At 41.6% G+C, this 16,748-nt stretch overlaps 2 protein-coding genes across 2 annotated transcripts; both read left to right on the top strand.

Annotated features, from left to right (window-relative positions):
• The first annotated feature begins 2,241 nt into the window (after window positions 1-2,241).
• Window positions 2,242-3,783, top strand: LOC131675919 (uncharacterized). The gene has a single exon (XM_058955048.1). It carries the CDS (start codon window positions 2,242-2,244, stop codon window positions 3,781-3,783), a length of 1,542 nt encoding a protein of 513 aa, XP_058811031.1.
• A 121-nt stretch (window positions 3,784-3,904) lies between these two features.
• On the top strand, window positions 3,905-5,875 carry LOC131675918 (uncharacterized). The gene has a single exon (XM_058955047.1). It carries the CDS (start codon window positions 3,905-3,907, stop codon window positions 5,873-5,875), a length of 1,971 nt encoding a protein of 656 aa, XP_058811030.1.
• Window positions 5,876-16,748: the final 10,873 nt, after the last annotated feature.

The raw sequence follows: 16,748 nt of genomic DNA, 5'->3' as shown, positions 1-16,748 counted from the left end.
AATGGTGGTTGCTGAAGGGCGAAATCACGACTGAAATGCAAATTGGGCGTAAGCATTTTTTTAGTTTCTACCAATTAAAAGCACATAGGAATTAAATTCTTTGTTATATTGTCATAAGGTTTAACCAAAGATGCTTCAGGGAAAACATGATCATAAAGTAATTTATACCTACAATAAAAACTACATTTAGAAAAGCATCGCCGAATATTGAAACTGATTTTTCTCCATTTGAGTACATTGCGACTTAGGCCCTCATGAAAAATCTGTGTCGAATATGTTGAGTACCTTGTTATGTTCACGGTGAACAATATTGTGAGAAACTGGCGTGGTGAATAGTCATTTCACGTTCACCCTTCAGTTTACACCTCTCAAGGATGTTGGAAACGGTTAAATTGTCAAATTATAGATTGTTCGGAAAACAGAAAACAAAAGGGACTGGTCTGACGAGCGTCAACGACTGTAACGTTTTTTTTTTACTCCGGTCGGATTTTAAAGTTTTTTGCGAGTTTCGGGTGGATCTAAATTGGTCCTTGGCAAAGGAAGTGTGAAGTTCGGATCGGGCTAGAGATTTCGGATGATTGGGCCAGACGGGCCCTTCTGCAGGACATGTTTTGTGTGATTTTCGTTGGGAATACGCGTTGAACAAGATGGCGGCCGTTGCCGCTCTGAAAATTTATTAAATTGGGTTGTGAGCAATTTCGGAACGGAAAGTGTCTGCGCGAGTGTGCGTGAAGGACTAGCGTCGCGAAGTAAAAGATTGGGACGGAGTAAAGTGCAGTGCGGAAAAATCTCGCGCGTTCGGGATAGCGATCTAGACAGAGAAGAACGAAAAATAAAACACATCCAAGATGAAGAAAGGACCGTTCAAAGCAAACAGAATTACACGATCACAAATTCCAATATCAACAGCTACGGGATCCCAACAGAAAAACTCACAGGCGGATCGGAAGGGAACGACAGTGGGAAGCACACAGGAGAAAAACAGCACTACCAAACAAGCGACGGTGCTGTCAGAAGTGGCTTACATCGAGCCGTATGACTATAACCAGGAATCACCAAAACATCCGGTGGAGCTAGGAAAGCTGCTTCTTGCGGCGGGATTCACACGGTACAAAGAAATTACGAAAATAGGAAAATTTCGCTTCAAGCTGGAGCTGGAAACAGGAAGTGACTTCGAAATATTGCAAAGCATAAACTTAAAAGACGGCAACTTACGAGTTTTCTTGCCAACATCGCACAAGGAAACCATATGCTTCGTTCCAAACGTGCCACTGAACTTCGGAGAAGAAGAGCTAAAGAAAAACACCAGAGCTGATGCCACAGTGGTTAAGGTGGAACGGATTAAGAAAAAGGATAAAGAGGATAAACTCATAGAAACGACGAATTTGAAAGTTACGGTTTTGGGAAAAGAAGTACCGAGAGCAATAAAAATTTTCGGATGCAGCTTCAGACCACAGCTTTACATCTTCCCGGTGAAGCAATGCGCAGCCTGCTGGAAATTCGGCCATAAGAAAAACGTGTGTAGATCAAAACCAAAATGTCAGAACTGTGGGGAGGAACACAACACCTCCAGTAGATGCGATAAGAAAGCCCATTGCGCAAATTGCGGAAAACCACATGATGCAGCAAGCAGAAACTGCCCTGAGAGGGAAAAAAGGACGAAAATAGTGAAGATGATGGTGACAAATAGAATCACTTTTGCAGAAGCAGAAAATCTCTTCGACACTTCTAACCGTTTCGAGTTGCTGGATGAAGCAGAAGACTATCCGGACTTACAAGGGGCAGCCGGCAGCCTGAAAAGTGGACGACCCACCACCAGAGCAAATCACCGCCGATGGAAAAAACCGGACCCACGAAAAGAAGCCGAAATGGCATTTGTCGAGGAAACTGAGGAACACAGACGTATAACGAGGCCAAAAGAGGAAAACCGGCCAATACAGACGAATAAACACAAAGCTACTGAGTTCGAGATCTTCATTGCGCAGCTCAGAAAAGACTTTTTAAAGTACTTTCGAGCGCAATCTTGGCTGACCCAAATTGTTGATCTGCGCGACAGGCTACACTCCAAACTACAAGAACCAAGATCAGAGATAGACACGGACCACATACTGATTGAAGTTTCTTCCGAATTAAACAGAATTATAAATGCAGAGCTGGGACGATCCAACGAAATCAAAATAGACAGTACAGAAAACAATGGAGAATAAAACGCTCAGATTACTACAATATAACATTCAAAGGATGCGTCCAGTGGAGAAACGAGAAGAACTATATACAAACTTGGTGACCAACGATATAAGCGTGGCCTTGCTTCAGGAAATCTGGCTTAAGGAACAGGAACAGGTAGTAATAAAAAAGTACAATTTTGTGAGCAAAAGAAGGGAAGGAGGATATGGCGGTGTAGGAATCCTGCTGCGAAAAGGAATACAATATAAGAACTTGAAGCTACCGAACTTTGGGCCATTAGAAGCAGTGGGAGTTGAAATCAACCAATCTGTCGGACACCAAGTTAAAACAATTAACCTACTTTCTGTATATCTACCGCCCGGAAACAACCTAACAGAAACAAAGAAAGCACTTCAAGATATCTTTACATATCTGGAGAGCCTCGTAGGCGAAACCATCGTCGGAGGCGATCTGAATGGGCACCACAGTTCATGGAGTCCTGAATATCCGGAATGCGCACGAGGTAGGTACATAAACACACTTATAGAAGGCTCCAAGTTGATGTTGTTGAACGATGGAACGGCAACGATGATCGGAGCTCCAGGCGGAAGAGAATCAGCAATAGATCTAACGTTGGCAACAACAGGAGTAGCGAGGAAAGCTGCATGGATGGTTCAAGATGAAGAGCTCGGTGGCGCACACCTTTGTATCTGGATTGAACTAGAAACGGATATTCCCATTGTCAATAGACGAATTACGAGGATCAACAAGAGTAAGGTGGTAGAAGAACTAAACAGTATGAGGCCACAGTTCATATACTCGCCGGAAGAGATGGTAGAAATTTTCGATGAAGCGGTTAAAAAGGCGTCCTTTGTGGTGAAAAATAAAAAGGCAAACTATCTAAAAACCTGGTGGACAGACAAAATTGGAAAGTTGTACAGCGAGAAAAGAGTAGCACTACGAGCGTATAACGTGAACAAAAACCAGCAAAATTACATCGTTTTGCAACGATCCAGGGCACAATTCAAAAAGGAAGTACGAAAGGAAAAAAGGAAATATATAGGGGAACTATCGGAGAAAATAGACGAGGCAACCCCGTCTAGACATCTTTGGAATATCGTAAAGGGAATCGATACGTCACTGTCCGGAGAATACAAGACACGAACAGAGATCACACTGGAAAAAGGAACAGAGTTCATGGAGTACTACTTTAAGGACAAGGTTAAGCCAATCCAAAAACCAACAGCTTGCACGGAGTATGAAATCGAGGGATACGAGATGGCGTTAAAGGACGAGGAACTGTTGGGGGTCCTAAAGAGCAGGAAAAATAGCTCGGTGCCGGGAGAAAATAAAATTTCATATGATATGCTCAAGCAGCTAACTCCAGAAATGCAAATGAAAATCTGCGAGATGCTGAGTCGTGTGTTTGTCACTGAGAAGATCGCGGAAAGATGGCGTCGCACGGAGATTCGACCGATCGAGAAAAAAAAATACAGACCCACAATTGCCAAGTGCCAAAAGGCCCATAGCGTTGATGAATGTAGAATTGAAACTTATAAATGCCGTGGTCAAAAACCGCCTCTCGGAAATAGCAGAAATCAAAAATCTCATCCCTAAGCTGTCTTTCGGTTTTCGGAAAAATATGTCGGCGACAACGTGCATCAACTACGTAGTAAATACTGTGCAAGAAGAAAAACAAAACGGAGTAGAATGCTTAACTGCCTTTTTGGACGTTAAAATGGCGTATGATTCTGTAGATACGAACCTGCTCTTACAAATATTAGCTAGGGATGGTATACCGGATAAACTCCTTTCCTGGCTATATCAATATCTGAGGAGTCGGCAAGTTTTCCTAGCCACAGAAGAAGGTACAGTACAAATGGAACTGAGCGAGGGTTTACCACAAGGATGCCCTCTGTCACCAATCCTATTCAACCTGTACACAGCGAACCTGCATGACCTGTCGAACGATGAATGCGAGCTAGTGCAATTTGCGGACGATTTTGCTGTCATCGCAAAGGGAAAAACAATGGAGGAGGCTACAAAAAGACTGAACGAATTCTTGCCGAAGCTAACGCGACGCTTAGAGATGCTCAATCTCAAACTAAGTGTAGCTAAATCTGCTGTCATACCATTCACTAACAAAAACATTGACCACCTCCGTGTCAACGTTCGAGGGGAGCGACTGGAAATTGTGAATACGCACAGATATCTTGGATACACACTGGATAGAAGTTTGAGACACCGAAAACATATCGAAGCGATCCGAAATGCAGCAGGAAAAAAGTTGACCCTACTCAAGCTACTGGGACGGAAAACAGGGAGAGCAAACCCGGAAACGTTGATCAAGGTGGGAAATGCTATAATCAGGAGCAGAATGGAGTATGGGGCATCGGTCTTTGGAAATGCAGCACCAGCGAATATAGGCATATTGCAAACTCTACAGAACTCGTACGTAAGATACGCGATGGGTTACTTACGTACCACCCCGGTGAATGTTCTGTTGGCCGATTCAGGTCAGCTACCGATGCGCCAACGGATTGAGGCATTAACAAAAAAGGAACTCATCAGGAGCATCTTCTTCAAAACCCCGAACCAGAAGTTCATCTGCAGCACCCTATCACGAGAGATATCCAATGGATCATATTTCACACAGGTCGCAGAAAAACACGTTGATCTACTATATCAAGTCCATCCAGCGGAAAAAAATAATCAGTGGCGAAGACGAATGCAGTATTTCGGAATGATCGACATCGGAAAAATAGTACATCGAAGCTTGGGAGAAGGGCAATATAAAAAGGGAAACGTGTCCAGTGACGTGTGGAACAAACTGTTTAAAGAAACAATGGAGAATGACTACAAAGGATATAACAGGATATTCACGGACGCATCCAAGAACTCTTTTGGTGTAGCTATCGCAGTGTATGATGAAAAGGATGGAGAAGTACTGACGGAGAAAATAAACGGCAACTTCACGATCACAAATGCTGAAATATTGGCGATCCAACATGCGGTGGAAATGTGCAAAAACAAGGGATACAGTAAGACGGTAATCCTGACAGACTCCAGAAGTGCCTGCGAAACCCTCACTAAGGATAAAGCCGTAGCCGAAAACTACATAATATGGGAAATCTTCAAAGAGCTGCAGAGCATGCCTAGGTCGTACGTAAGGATTCAGTGGATCCCTAGTCATCAGGAGATCCAAGGGAATGAAATTGCAGATCGAGCAGCGGTGGCACGAACACATGATAAACAATCTTTCTTCAATGGGATAACAATGAGCGACGCTATAATACTGAGCCGAAAGGAAATTTGGGACGAATGGGAGAGAAGGTACAAAGCGGAATCTATGAAGAAAGGGAAATGGCATTTTACGATATGCGAAACGCCATGCAAAACGATCTGGGCAAAACACCTAACACTGAATACCGAGCAAGTAAAAATAATGAACAGAATTAGAAGCGGACACACATTGACAAAAGAAAGGAGAGCACAATGGGGATTAGAGATGGACGATTTATGCAACCTTTGCGAAGAAGTTGAGGACCTAAAACACTTGCTTTACCACTGCTCAAAATACAACAATATAAGAATAAATTACAACATATTGGAATATATGGAGCCCTTGGAGCCAATTCTACGAGAAAAATGTGAAGAAAGCATGAAACAAATAGCAAAGTTCATCAAGGAAACAAAAATAATAGTATAAGAAACAAAGGAAACATAACGTTGAAACCGATGAAAGGAAAAAACTGAAGTATGTTGGCGAGATGGATCAACCATGGTCTTAGCCTGTCGAAAGACAATCCAAAAAAAAAAAGAAAACAAAAAGTTGCTAGTTAACAAAGAGAATAGTGAAAGAGACGCAGAGTGAAAATCAGTCAAAACGGCAACACTCCCTTTACGATGATTTCAACACTAGAATTTGGCAACCGTTTCCAAAGGCAGCACTTTAAATGACTCCTATTATATTTTGAAAACAAACCTTTTGTCGATCGTTGAATTTGTTTATCAAACGATGTGCATTTCGAAACAAAGAGATGAAATAATTCTAAAACTTGTTTTTACTCATACCACAGAGAACAGACGTCCATCTTCAGCATTCAACGTGTGTAAAATCTCTAACGGTTTCGAAGGTAGTTTGGATATCTAAACCAGGTGCGCTACTGTCGTCATGTTTTTTGTGGCTGAGTGCGACAGAATTGACAGCAGTTATTCCTCAACCCAGTCAAACTAGTCCGGAACCGATTCGGACTTCCAGCATGAATTCCAGCTCAAATACGTCAACCGATAGAGTCGGAATCGGTTGTTTTCTTTGAGCTAGATTCCACGCTGAATCCATCCAGGATTTCGAACCGGTTCCGGAATGGATTTGACGGATAGTTGGGATAGGTTGGTGTGGCGGCGCTAGTGTTTTTCGTATATTAATTCAAATGTTTACACACGTTTTTTAAATATTTTTGTTCGATCATGGATGTCTGTTCTCTGTGCTCATACATAGACTCTAGAATGCACCTTACAATCACGATTGCACTAAATTCTGACGAAAATTCAATTTTTTTTTGATAGATTTACAATACTTATCTCCTCCAACTCAGGCATGAGTAATGTTTATTTACATTGCACGATTGGTCTGCTCAATAAGGTATTTTTGGCTTCACACTATTCGTCTCTTTTCCTATTCTCTTTGCTAGTTAATAGCTAAGAGAAGAGAAGACAATCGCGTAGCCAATTTGATCCAGTCCTAACCTCAATATTGAACCAGCTTCTGATTGGTTGTTTTGCCAGTCAAGAGCGTTCATAATATTTTCAAACGGGATGAAAAACAGTGCTGCTGAATTTATTTTCGCTACTTTTCATACACATGAACATTTCCTGCAAATTGAATAAATACCCTGAATGACGATATAACTACGTGTATTGTTAAGAGAGATACAAATAAACTTAAAATTCAACTTTTAAATACAGCTAGTATTGTGAATTTTTGACAGAAGGTCGATATTTGAGCTACAATTATTTTCTGCAATTGTGAAAAAAACATGCAAATGGAATCTGGCAACGATGGATGCTTGTTGTCTTTGGAATTACGACAGGGCCTGGTAGATAAAATTAAGAAGAACAAGAAGCCTGTTGTCGTCTCTTCTCTTAGGTTAATAGTAGGTTTGTTCCAGTACACGGAAGTCACTCCCTGTTGCTCCGGAGCAAAAAATTCTTGCTCCTTTTCACTCCGATTTGCTACCAGAAGAAGAAAAAGAAAAGAAGATAATACAGGAACGATTTTCTCCCTGTTTGCTCCGGAGTACTTCCAGTTTCTCCTGGTACTGGAACAAACCTAGTATGTGCCAATAATATGGACGATTTATACGATATTTGCATAATTGGAACAGCGTTCATAATGCTGTTGCTATTGGCTGAAATAGGAAGACCAAAAGCTCGGTCTATTTGGGTGCATCCTTATTTACAGATGCGGAACAAAAAAGGAAGATATGGAACGTCCTTCAACGATTTGCTTCAAAGTCCTGATTTTTTTGCAGAAAACTTTCACATGAGCTCGTCCTCCTTCGATACTATTTTTGGGCGTGTTGGTAGGAATTTGCAATGTAAGGTAAATATAAGCTTTGTTCCAGTACACGGAAGTTGCTCCGGAGCAAACAGGAGCAAAAATACTTGCTCCGCTTTATACCAGTTTGCTACCAGAAGAAAAAAGAGAAGAGAATACAGAGACGGTTTTCAACCTGTTTGCTCCGCTGCACTTCCAGTTTCTCCTAGTACTGGAACAAACCTATGGTTTCTTCCGATAATTCCGTTGATGTCGATTTGCAAACATTTTCGTGCTAAATTTTGTATAACATGTATTTTAAGATCAAAGTAATCATCTGTCTATTCCTCGGTCGAACAACAAATTTGTAACATAAGTGGCTTTCATTGAAATGCTTTTTGTCGAACTGAGAATTTGACAATTATACTTTTGACTTTACAGGTGAATACGCGACCAATGGATAATATTCCACCGAAAATGAGACTGGTCATTGTGCTAGAGTTTTTGGCTTAAGGAACAATAGGTCGTCATATGGCATCGATATACCGTTTAAGCAAGCCATCGTTCGGAAGAATATTAGAACAAGTTTGCGACGCAATTATCTACGAATTTAGGAATGAATTCATGTCTTTCACAGAAGAAAATTGGCTCAAAATAGCGAATGAGTTCAACTATCGTTGGAATTTTCCGAACTGCTTGGGTGCAATTGACGGCCGTCACATTCCAATTGTTTGCCCACCGAATTCTGGTAGCCTTTTCTTCAATTATAAAAAGTTTTTTTCAATCGTGTTAATGGCTATTGGTGATGCAAACTACAAGTTCACATATGTCAATATAGGTGTTTACGGTAGTGAGGGGGATAGTGGTGTTTTCTCAACAGATAATATCGGTCGTCAGATTTATGCCGATACACTTCCATTAGCCGAATCAACCACCATTCACGAAATGAAAATCCCGTTCTTTTTCGTAGCAGATGATGCCTTTCCGCTTACTACTCGTATTATGAAACCATACGTTCCATCGAAGGGAAAAATGCTTACAACGGAAGAAAAGATTTTCAACTATCGTCTCAGTCGCGCCCGAAGGTGTATAGAAAACGCGTTTGGAATATCTGCTCGTAAATGGCTTTGCTTGAGTCAACCGCTTCGACAACATCCATCACGTGCATCCAAGATTGTATCAACATGTTGTATTCTTCACAACCTATTAATTGAAGATAAAACATACTGCCCAACTGGATTTGCTGATCACTATAACTCATCTGGTGTTTTAATTGAGGGCGACTGGCGACACACTGGCAGCCGTATGTTTGGATTACAAAAATTAAGCGGACGTATACCTGATAAAGCCAAAGAAATACGAAATAGTTTAAAAATATTTGTCAATTCAACAGCGGGTAGTGTACCATGGCAATTTACTGCTATTCGATAGACATTATGCATAGAGCACCATGCTCTTTTACCTAATTAAGTATGATTTGAAGTAGGTTACAGTCAGTACAAAACTCGTTACGAGGTTCTCGGTAGTCAAGTTTCGATTGTTAAAGCATGTACGACGTCATAGTACATATTTTTACTTTGTTCGTTTCATTATATACTTTGCTATATCATTTCAGCCTAGCTGTTATGAGTACAATACTACATCATAGTAATGCTGGGTTCACCGGTTCGTAAGAAGTAAACAAGAAAATATAAAGAAGTCATTTCGTAGATTAATCTGTTAAACTTACATTTTGAACCAATTGCCATATTGCTTCGTACACATCCATCACACCAACATATTTTATGAAAACATATAGCAAAAGTGGGTAGCATAATCTACACCGTTACAGGTGATTACAGTATATAATAACAGGGATTATAAGGTGTTAATTTTTTTTCATCGCATTTATGCGTTTGCTTCATTCGTCATGTTTTGTTATACCGCCAAGTATTCAGCGCAGAATTCTTTTTGATAGTTTTCTCTCTTCGACGTTAATTCTTTATTGCCATACAGGGTAATAGTATCGGTGATTTGCAGAGCGCTAGTTTTGTGACCGTAGGTAGGTTACGGTTCTGTAGTTTCAAGTTAGTACACAAAAACATTTCAATTCTACGGTAAAGCACTACTGTAATTTAACATACCAATAATTATGATTTGAATTATGAAAACTTCAAGAAGTATGATAGCTTTCCAATTGAATTGTACTACCTCACGCCGCAAAAAATTTTTTTTCGTTTCCTTCATATTCCCAACTTTAAACTGAATGATCTTTCAGTTATATGATCATGTTTTCAACAAGCAAACAATGTTTCTGTAGATAAGTGAGAATGTTGTGAACAAATTTTAGAGGGGGTGGAGATAAAATCGTGTATTGTGTATTTTACGACGATTCTCTTTAACCCCGTCAAACGATGGGATCCCGGTGCACAGAGGTTTAAAAGGCAGGGGTCCCTCCAGATGATTTCGTAGTACGGCTCAGATGTGGATCGGCAACACACCACGTTGCGCGTGTGATGTTATGCTGCAGGTCTCGTGTTTGTTGGGTCATTCGACAGAGATTTTTTGTGACGTCTTGGAGTCGCATCAGACCATCGTTGGGGTACGGTAGGAAATTAAGGGCACTTCTGGGAATGATAAGAGAAATGTTAGGGACAGTTAAATTTGGATATTTATGGTTTTTAGGAACGTGTATATGAGGGGCATGTAGATGAGATCGCAGCTGACCAGTACATCTCGAACCGGGACATTGGGTGATCTTCGTCGGGCCCGAAGGGAATCGTATGGTTGAGATCTGGCAGAACAGTACTCGGCGCATGCCCAGACAATATGGTTGATCTCGTAATAACCTTTGCCACAAGCGCAGATGCCGCTATCAGCGAGTGCAATACGCCGGAGATGAGCGTCCAGTGTGTAGTGATTGGACATGAGCCTAGACATCACGCGAATGAGATCACGACCAACATCCATCCCTTTGAACCAAGGCTTCGTCGATACCTTAGGAATTATCGAATGTAGCCACCTTCCTAGTTCACCATTGCTCCATGAAGTTTACCAACTTTCGGAGGTTCTTTGGTGGGTAATACCGAAAAATTTGCTGATGCTAATTGGTCTTTCATATGTGCCACCTTGTAAAGCGACCGCCTTAGCTAAAGAGTCCGCTTCTTCATTACGTGGAATAGAGCAATGCGAGAGAACTAAGGTAATCTTGTACGATCTTACAGACAAAGCACGAAGGCACTTCCAGATTTTTCCCCAGAAAATATGGAATATGCTTTCTAGGTTTCATTGAACGGAGAGCCTGGATTGAGCTGAGGCTATCCGAGACAATAAAGTAATGATCGGTGGGCAAATTATCAATGATCCCAAGGGTATACTGAATAGCAGCAAGTTCTGCGACGTAAACTGAAGCAGGATCATTGAGTTTGTATGAGGCGGTGAGGTTTTGATTGAATACACCGAAGCCAGTGGAGCCGTCGAGGCTGGACCCGTCGGTGTAAAACATCTTCTTGCAGTCGACTTCTCGAAATTTACTATGAAAGATGCTTGGAACCACTTGCGGACGTATGTGATGCGGGATTCCTAGAATTTCGTCCTTCATGGATGTGTCGAAGAATAGAGTTGAATCAGAAGCATGGGGGAGATTGACACGGTTGAGATAATATGAAGAAGGGTTGATATTTTGTGCCATGTAATCGAAGTACAAGTACATAAATCGAGTTTGAGAATTGAGCTCGACAAGCCTTTCGAAATTTGCAATTACTAATGGGCTCAAGATATCGCATCGGATGACCAATTGATATGAGAGGTCCCAAAATCGATTTTTCATCGGAAAGACGCCCGACAGCACTTCTAGACTCATCGTATATGTCAAGTGTATGCAACGTAAGGCAATACGCAAACAATTCGTTGGATTGGCTCTATTTTGACGAAATGAATGTTCGCAGCAAAGCGGAAACAGAAACTCCCGTACTCTATCACTATCACCGACAATATCGTTGTTTGGTACAGCCTGATTATGTCTCCTAGGTGGGCACCCCACCATGTTCCGGTTATTGTACGGAGAAAGTTGATCCTTTGTTGGCACTTCTGTTTCAGATACCTAATGTGACATCCCTCGGTTCCTTTACAGTCGATCCAGACCCCGAGATATTTGAAAGTTGAAACCTGAGCAATAGTTTGACTTATTAATTGAAGCTGTAGTTGCGCTGGTTCACGCTTCCTTGAAAACACCTATAGTTCAGTTTTCTCCGTAGAGAACTCGATACCCAGCTGGAGGGCCCAAGCAAACAAATTGTCCAAGGTATCTTGCAATGGTCCTTGCAGATCGACCGCTTTGGGTCCTGTAATAGAGACCACACCGTCGTCTGCAAGCTGCCTTAGCGTGCAGGAATTGACAAGACATTCGTCAATGTCATTGACGTAAAAGTTATAGAGAGGGGTGCTTAGATATAAGCCCTGGGGAAGACGCATGTAGCTAATTCGTGATGTCGAATCACCATGCGAAAAATGCATGTTTTTCAGACAGCAAGTTTAGCAAAAAGTTGTTTAGAGTCGGTGAAAGATCATGCTGGTGCAGCTTCTCAGAAAGCATTTTGATAGAAACTGAATGAAAAGCCCCCTGTATATCTAGGAAAACTGATGCCATCTGCTTTTTGCTAGCATAAGCCATTTGAATTTCTGTTGAGAGCAACGCAAGACAATCGTTCGTCCCTTTGCATTTGCGGAAACCAAATTGTGTATCTGACAGTAAGCCATTTGCTTCAACCTAATTGTCGAGGCGAAACAAGATCAATTTCTCGAACAATTTTCGGATACAGGACAGTATCGCAATCGGTAGATAGGAGTTGTGGTCGGAGGCTGGTTTTTGGATGGCGACGACCTGCACTTGTCTCCAGTCATGAGGGACAATATTACCCTCAAGAAACTTATTAAATAAATTCAAAAAGCGTCTCTTGGCAGAGTCTGGCAAATTCTTTAACAAGTTAAATTTGATTCTGTCTAACCCTGGGGTTTTATTGTTACATGACAAGAGAGCAAGTGAGAACTCCACCACAGAGAACAGACGTCCATCTTCAGCATTCAACTTGTGTAAAATCTCTAACGGTTTCGAAGGTAGTTGGGATATCCAAACCAGGTGCGCTACTGTCGTCATGTTTTTTGTGGCGAAGTTCGACTGAATTGACAGCGGTTAAACCTCTACCCAGTCAGACTAGTCCGGAACCGGTTCGGACTTCCAGCTCAAATATATCAACCGATAGAGTCGGAATCGGTTGTTTTCTTTGAGCAAGATTCCATACTGAATCCATTCAGGATTTCGAACCGATTCCGAAATGGATTTGACGGATAGTTGGGATAGGTGAGTGTGGGTGCGCTAGTGTTTTTAGTATATTAATTCGAACAGCGGGACAGGTCTAAGGCGCTCGGACACGCTAGAGGAGCAGGAATCCGTGTCATTTCACCCGTGTTCAAAATGGTCACATTGAAGTTGTCGCAAAGCTCATGAATTGAGGTAGATCGATTATCGTCATGAAAACAACCCCATGTCGCACCATGGGAGTTGAAGACGAAAAGTAGTAGTTTTCGGGTCCATTTTAGAGTTGAAGCAAATGATGTATTTTTGCCTTTCTCAATAGAAAGGTATAGCAATTGCTCTGAAAACCGACTTTTTAACGGAGGGCCGAGTGACATATACCATTCGATTCAGTTCGTCGAGTTCGGCAAATGTCTGTGTGTGTATGTATGTGTGTGTGTATGTGCGTCTGTGTGTGTGTACGCGAGCACAATCTCACTCACTTTTCTCCGAGATGGCTGAACCGATTTTTACAAACTTAGTCCCAAATGAAAGGTGCAACGTTCCCATAGGCTGCTATTGAATTTCTAATGAATCCGACTTCCGGTTCCGGAATTACAGAGTGATGAGTACGATCACGCAGAAAATGTCGATTTTAAGAAATTCTGCAATGAATGTATAATGGTGAAAATTTTTCCAAAATGTGACCACAACTGCTTCGATTTGTAGTACTAGGTCATTAACAGCCATTCAAAGTCTCTTTGGTCACATTGGCCACCATCATCGGTTCCGGAAGCCCCGGCGGAAGTATCCAAATTCAGACTAACAGTCACATCGGTTTCTCGGAGATGGCTACACCGAATCAACCAAACTTAGTCTCAAATGAAAGATGTTGCGTCCCCGTAAATGGCTATTAAATTTTATTCCCAACCGACTTCCGGTTCCGGAGTTACGGGTTGTGGCGTGCGATCACATAGCAAATTGTGATTCAAACCGATACTCCGATGGAAGCAAAAAAGGTAAAAATTTCGCTAAAATGTCTCTCAAATAATCTAACTTTGCAGTTATAGGTCCTCGACGGCCAAACAAACTTTCGTTGACTACATTGACCACCATAGACGGTTCCGGAAGTACCCGGGAAAAGCGGCCATCTTTCATAACTAGCAAACTCATATCAGTTTCTCGGAAATGGTTGGGCCGATTTTCACGAACTTAGTCCCAAATGATAGCTATTTTACCCCCGCAGATGTCTGTAAAATTTCGCACGGATCGCTTGTATGGTTCCGGAAATATAGACTGAACGGTCCGGTCACACATGAAATTCCCATATAAGCCGGAACTCAATTTTTTTTCAAAGGGGGGACCCCATGAAATTTCAGAAATCGAATTCGTATTTTTGATGCCAAACATCTTTAAAATGCATGAAACGTCGAGATTTTATGTTAAATCGAAAAAAAATTTTTTTTATAAAAATCGACTTTTTGGGACTGCCGATTTCGCATCTTTTTGCCTTACTCAATGTATTGCAATTGCTCTGAAAACCAACTTTTTAACGGAGGCCCGGAGGGCCGAGTGACATATACCATTCGATTCAGTTCGTCGAGTTCGGCAAATGTCTGTGTGTGTGTGTGTGTATGTATGTGTGTGTATGTATGTGTGTGTGTATGTGCGTCTGTGTGTGTACGCGAGCACAATCTCACTCACTTTTCTCCGAGATGGCTGAACCGATTTTTACAAACTTAGTGAAAAGTGCAACGTTCCCATAGGCTGCTATTGAATTTCTAATGGATCCGACTTCCGGTTCCGGAATTACAGGGTGATGAGTACGATCACGCAGAAAATGTCGATTTTAAGAAATTCTGCAATGAATGTATAATGGTGAAAATTTTTCCAAAATGTGACCACAACTGCTTCGATTTGTAGTACTAGGTCATTAACAGCCATTCAAAGTCTCTTTGGTCACATTGGCCACCATCATCGGTTCCGGAAGCCCGGCGGAAGTATCCAAATTCAGACTAACAGTCACATCGGTTTCTCGGAGATGGCTAGACCGAATCAACCAAACTTAGTCTCAAATGAAAGATGTTGCGTCCCCGTAAATGGCTATTAAATTTTATTCCCAACCGACTTCCGGTTCCGTAGTTACGGGTTGTGGCGTGCGATCACATAGCAAATTGTGATTCAAACCGATACTCCGATGGAAGCAAAAAAGGTAAAAATTTCGCTAAAATGTCTCTCAAATAATCTAACTTTGCAGTTATAGGTCCCCGACGGCCAAACAAACTTTCGTTGACTACATTGACCACCATAGACGGTTCCGGAAGTACCCGGGAAAAGCGGCCATCTTTCATAACTAGCAAACTCATATCAGTTTCTCGGAAATGGTTGGGCCGATTTTCACGAACTTAGTCCCAAATGATAGCTATTTTACCCCCGCAGATGTCTGTAAAATTTCGCACGGATCGCTTGTATGGTTCCGGAAATATAGACTGAACGGTCCGGTCACACATGAAATTCCCATATATGAAACGTCGAGATTTTATGTTATCTCGAAAAAATATTTTTTTATAAAAATCGACTTTTTGGGACTTTGCCGATTTCGCACCTTTTTGCCTTTCTCAATAGAAAGGTATTGCAATTGCTCTGAAAACCGACTTTTTAACGGAGGCCCGGATGGCCGAGTGACATATACCATTCGATTCAGTTCGTCGAGTTCGGCAAATGTCTGTGTGTGTATGTATGTGTGTATGTATGTATGTGTGTGTATATGTGTGTGTATGTGACCAAAAATGTCACTCATTTTTCTCAGAGATGGCTGAACCGATTTTGACAAACTTAGTCTCAAATGAAACGTGCAACGTTCCCATAGGCTGCTATTGAATTTCTAATGGATCCGACTTCCGGTTCTGGAATTACAGGGTGATAAGTACGAACACGCAGAAAATGTCGATTTTAAGAAATTCTGCAATGAATGTATAAAGGTGAAAAATTTTCCAAAATATGACCACAATTGCTTCGATTTGTAATGTTAGGTCACTAACATCCATTCAAAGTCTATTTGGCCACATTGGCCACCATCCTCGGTTCCGGAAGCCCCGGCGGAAGTATCTAAATTCAGACTAACAGTCACATCGGTTTCTCGGAGATGGCTAGACCGATTCGACTAAACTTGGCCTCAAATGAAAGGTATTGCGTCCCCATAAATGGCTATTTAATTTCATCCCGATCCGACTTCCGGTTCTGGAGTTACAGGTTGTGGCGTGCGATCACATAGCAAATTGTGATTCAAACCGATACTCCGATGAAAGCAAAAAAGGTAAAAATTTCGCTAAAATGTCTCTCAAACAACTTAAATTTGCTGTTCTAGGTCACCGACGGCCAACCAAACTTTCGTTGACTACATTGACCACCATAGACGGTTCCGGAAGTGCCCGGGAAAAGCGGCCATCTTTCAAAACTTACGAACTCACATCAGTTTCCCGGAAATGGTTGGGCCGATTTTCACAAACTTAGTCCCAAATGATAGCTATATTATCCCCACAGATGTCTGTAAAATTTCGCACGGACCGCTTGTATGGTTCCGGAAATATAGACTGAACGGTCCGGTCACACATGAAATTCCCATATAAGCCGGAACTCAAAATTTTTTTCAAAGGGGGGACCTCATGAAATTTCAGAAATCGAATTCGTATTTTTGATGCCAAACATCTTTAAAATGCATGAAACGTCGAGATTTTATGTTATCTCGAAAAAAAATTTTTTTTATAAAAA

This window comes from Topomyia yanbarensis, chromosome 1, assembly GCF_030247195.1.
Source record: "Topomyia yanbarensis strain Yona2022 chromosome 1, ASM3024719v1, whole genome shotgun sequence".
Classification (NCBI taxonomy): domain Eukaryota; kingdom Metazoa; phylum Arthropoda; class Insecta; order Diptera; family Culicidae; genus Topomyia; species Topomyia yanbarensis.
The sequence above is the reverse complement of the archived record's forward strand: the minus strand, read 5'-3'. Positions and strand labels throughout refer to the sequence as shown.

What these genes read in the sequence shown, in the direction of transcription:
- LOC131675919 (XM_058955048.1), top strand. Translation starts at nt 2,242, where the DNA reads ATGCGTCCAGTGGAGAAACGAGAAGAACTATATACAAACTTGGTGACC.
- LOC131675918 (XM_058955047.1), top strand. Translation starts at nt 3,905, where the DNA reads ATGGCGTATGATTCTGTAGATACGAACCTGCTCTTACAAATATTAGCT.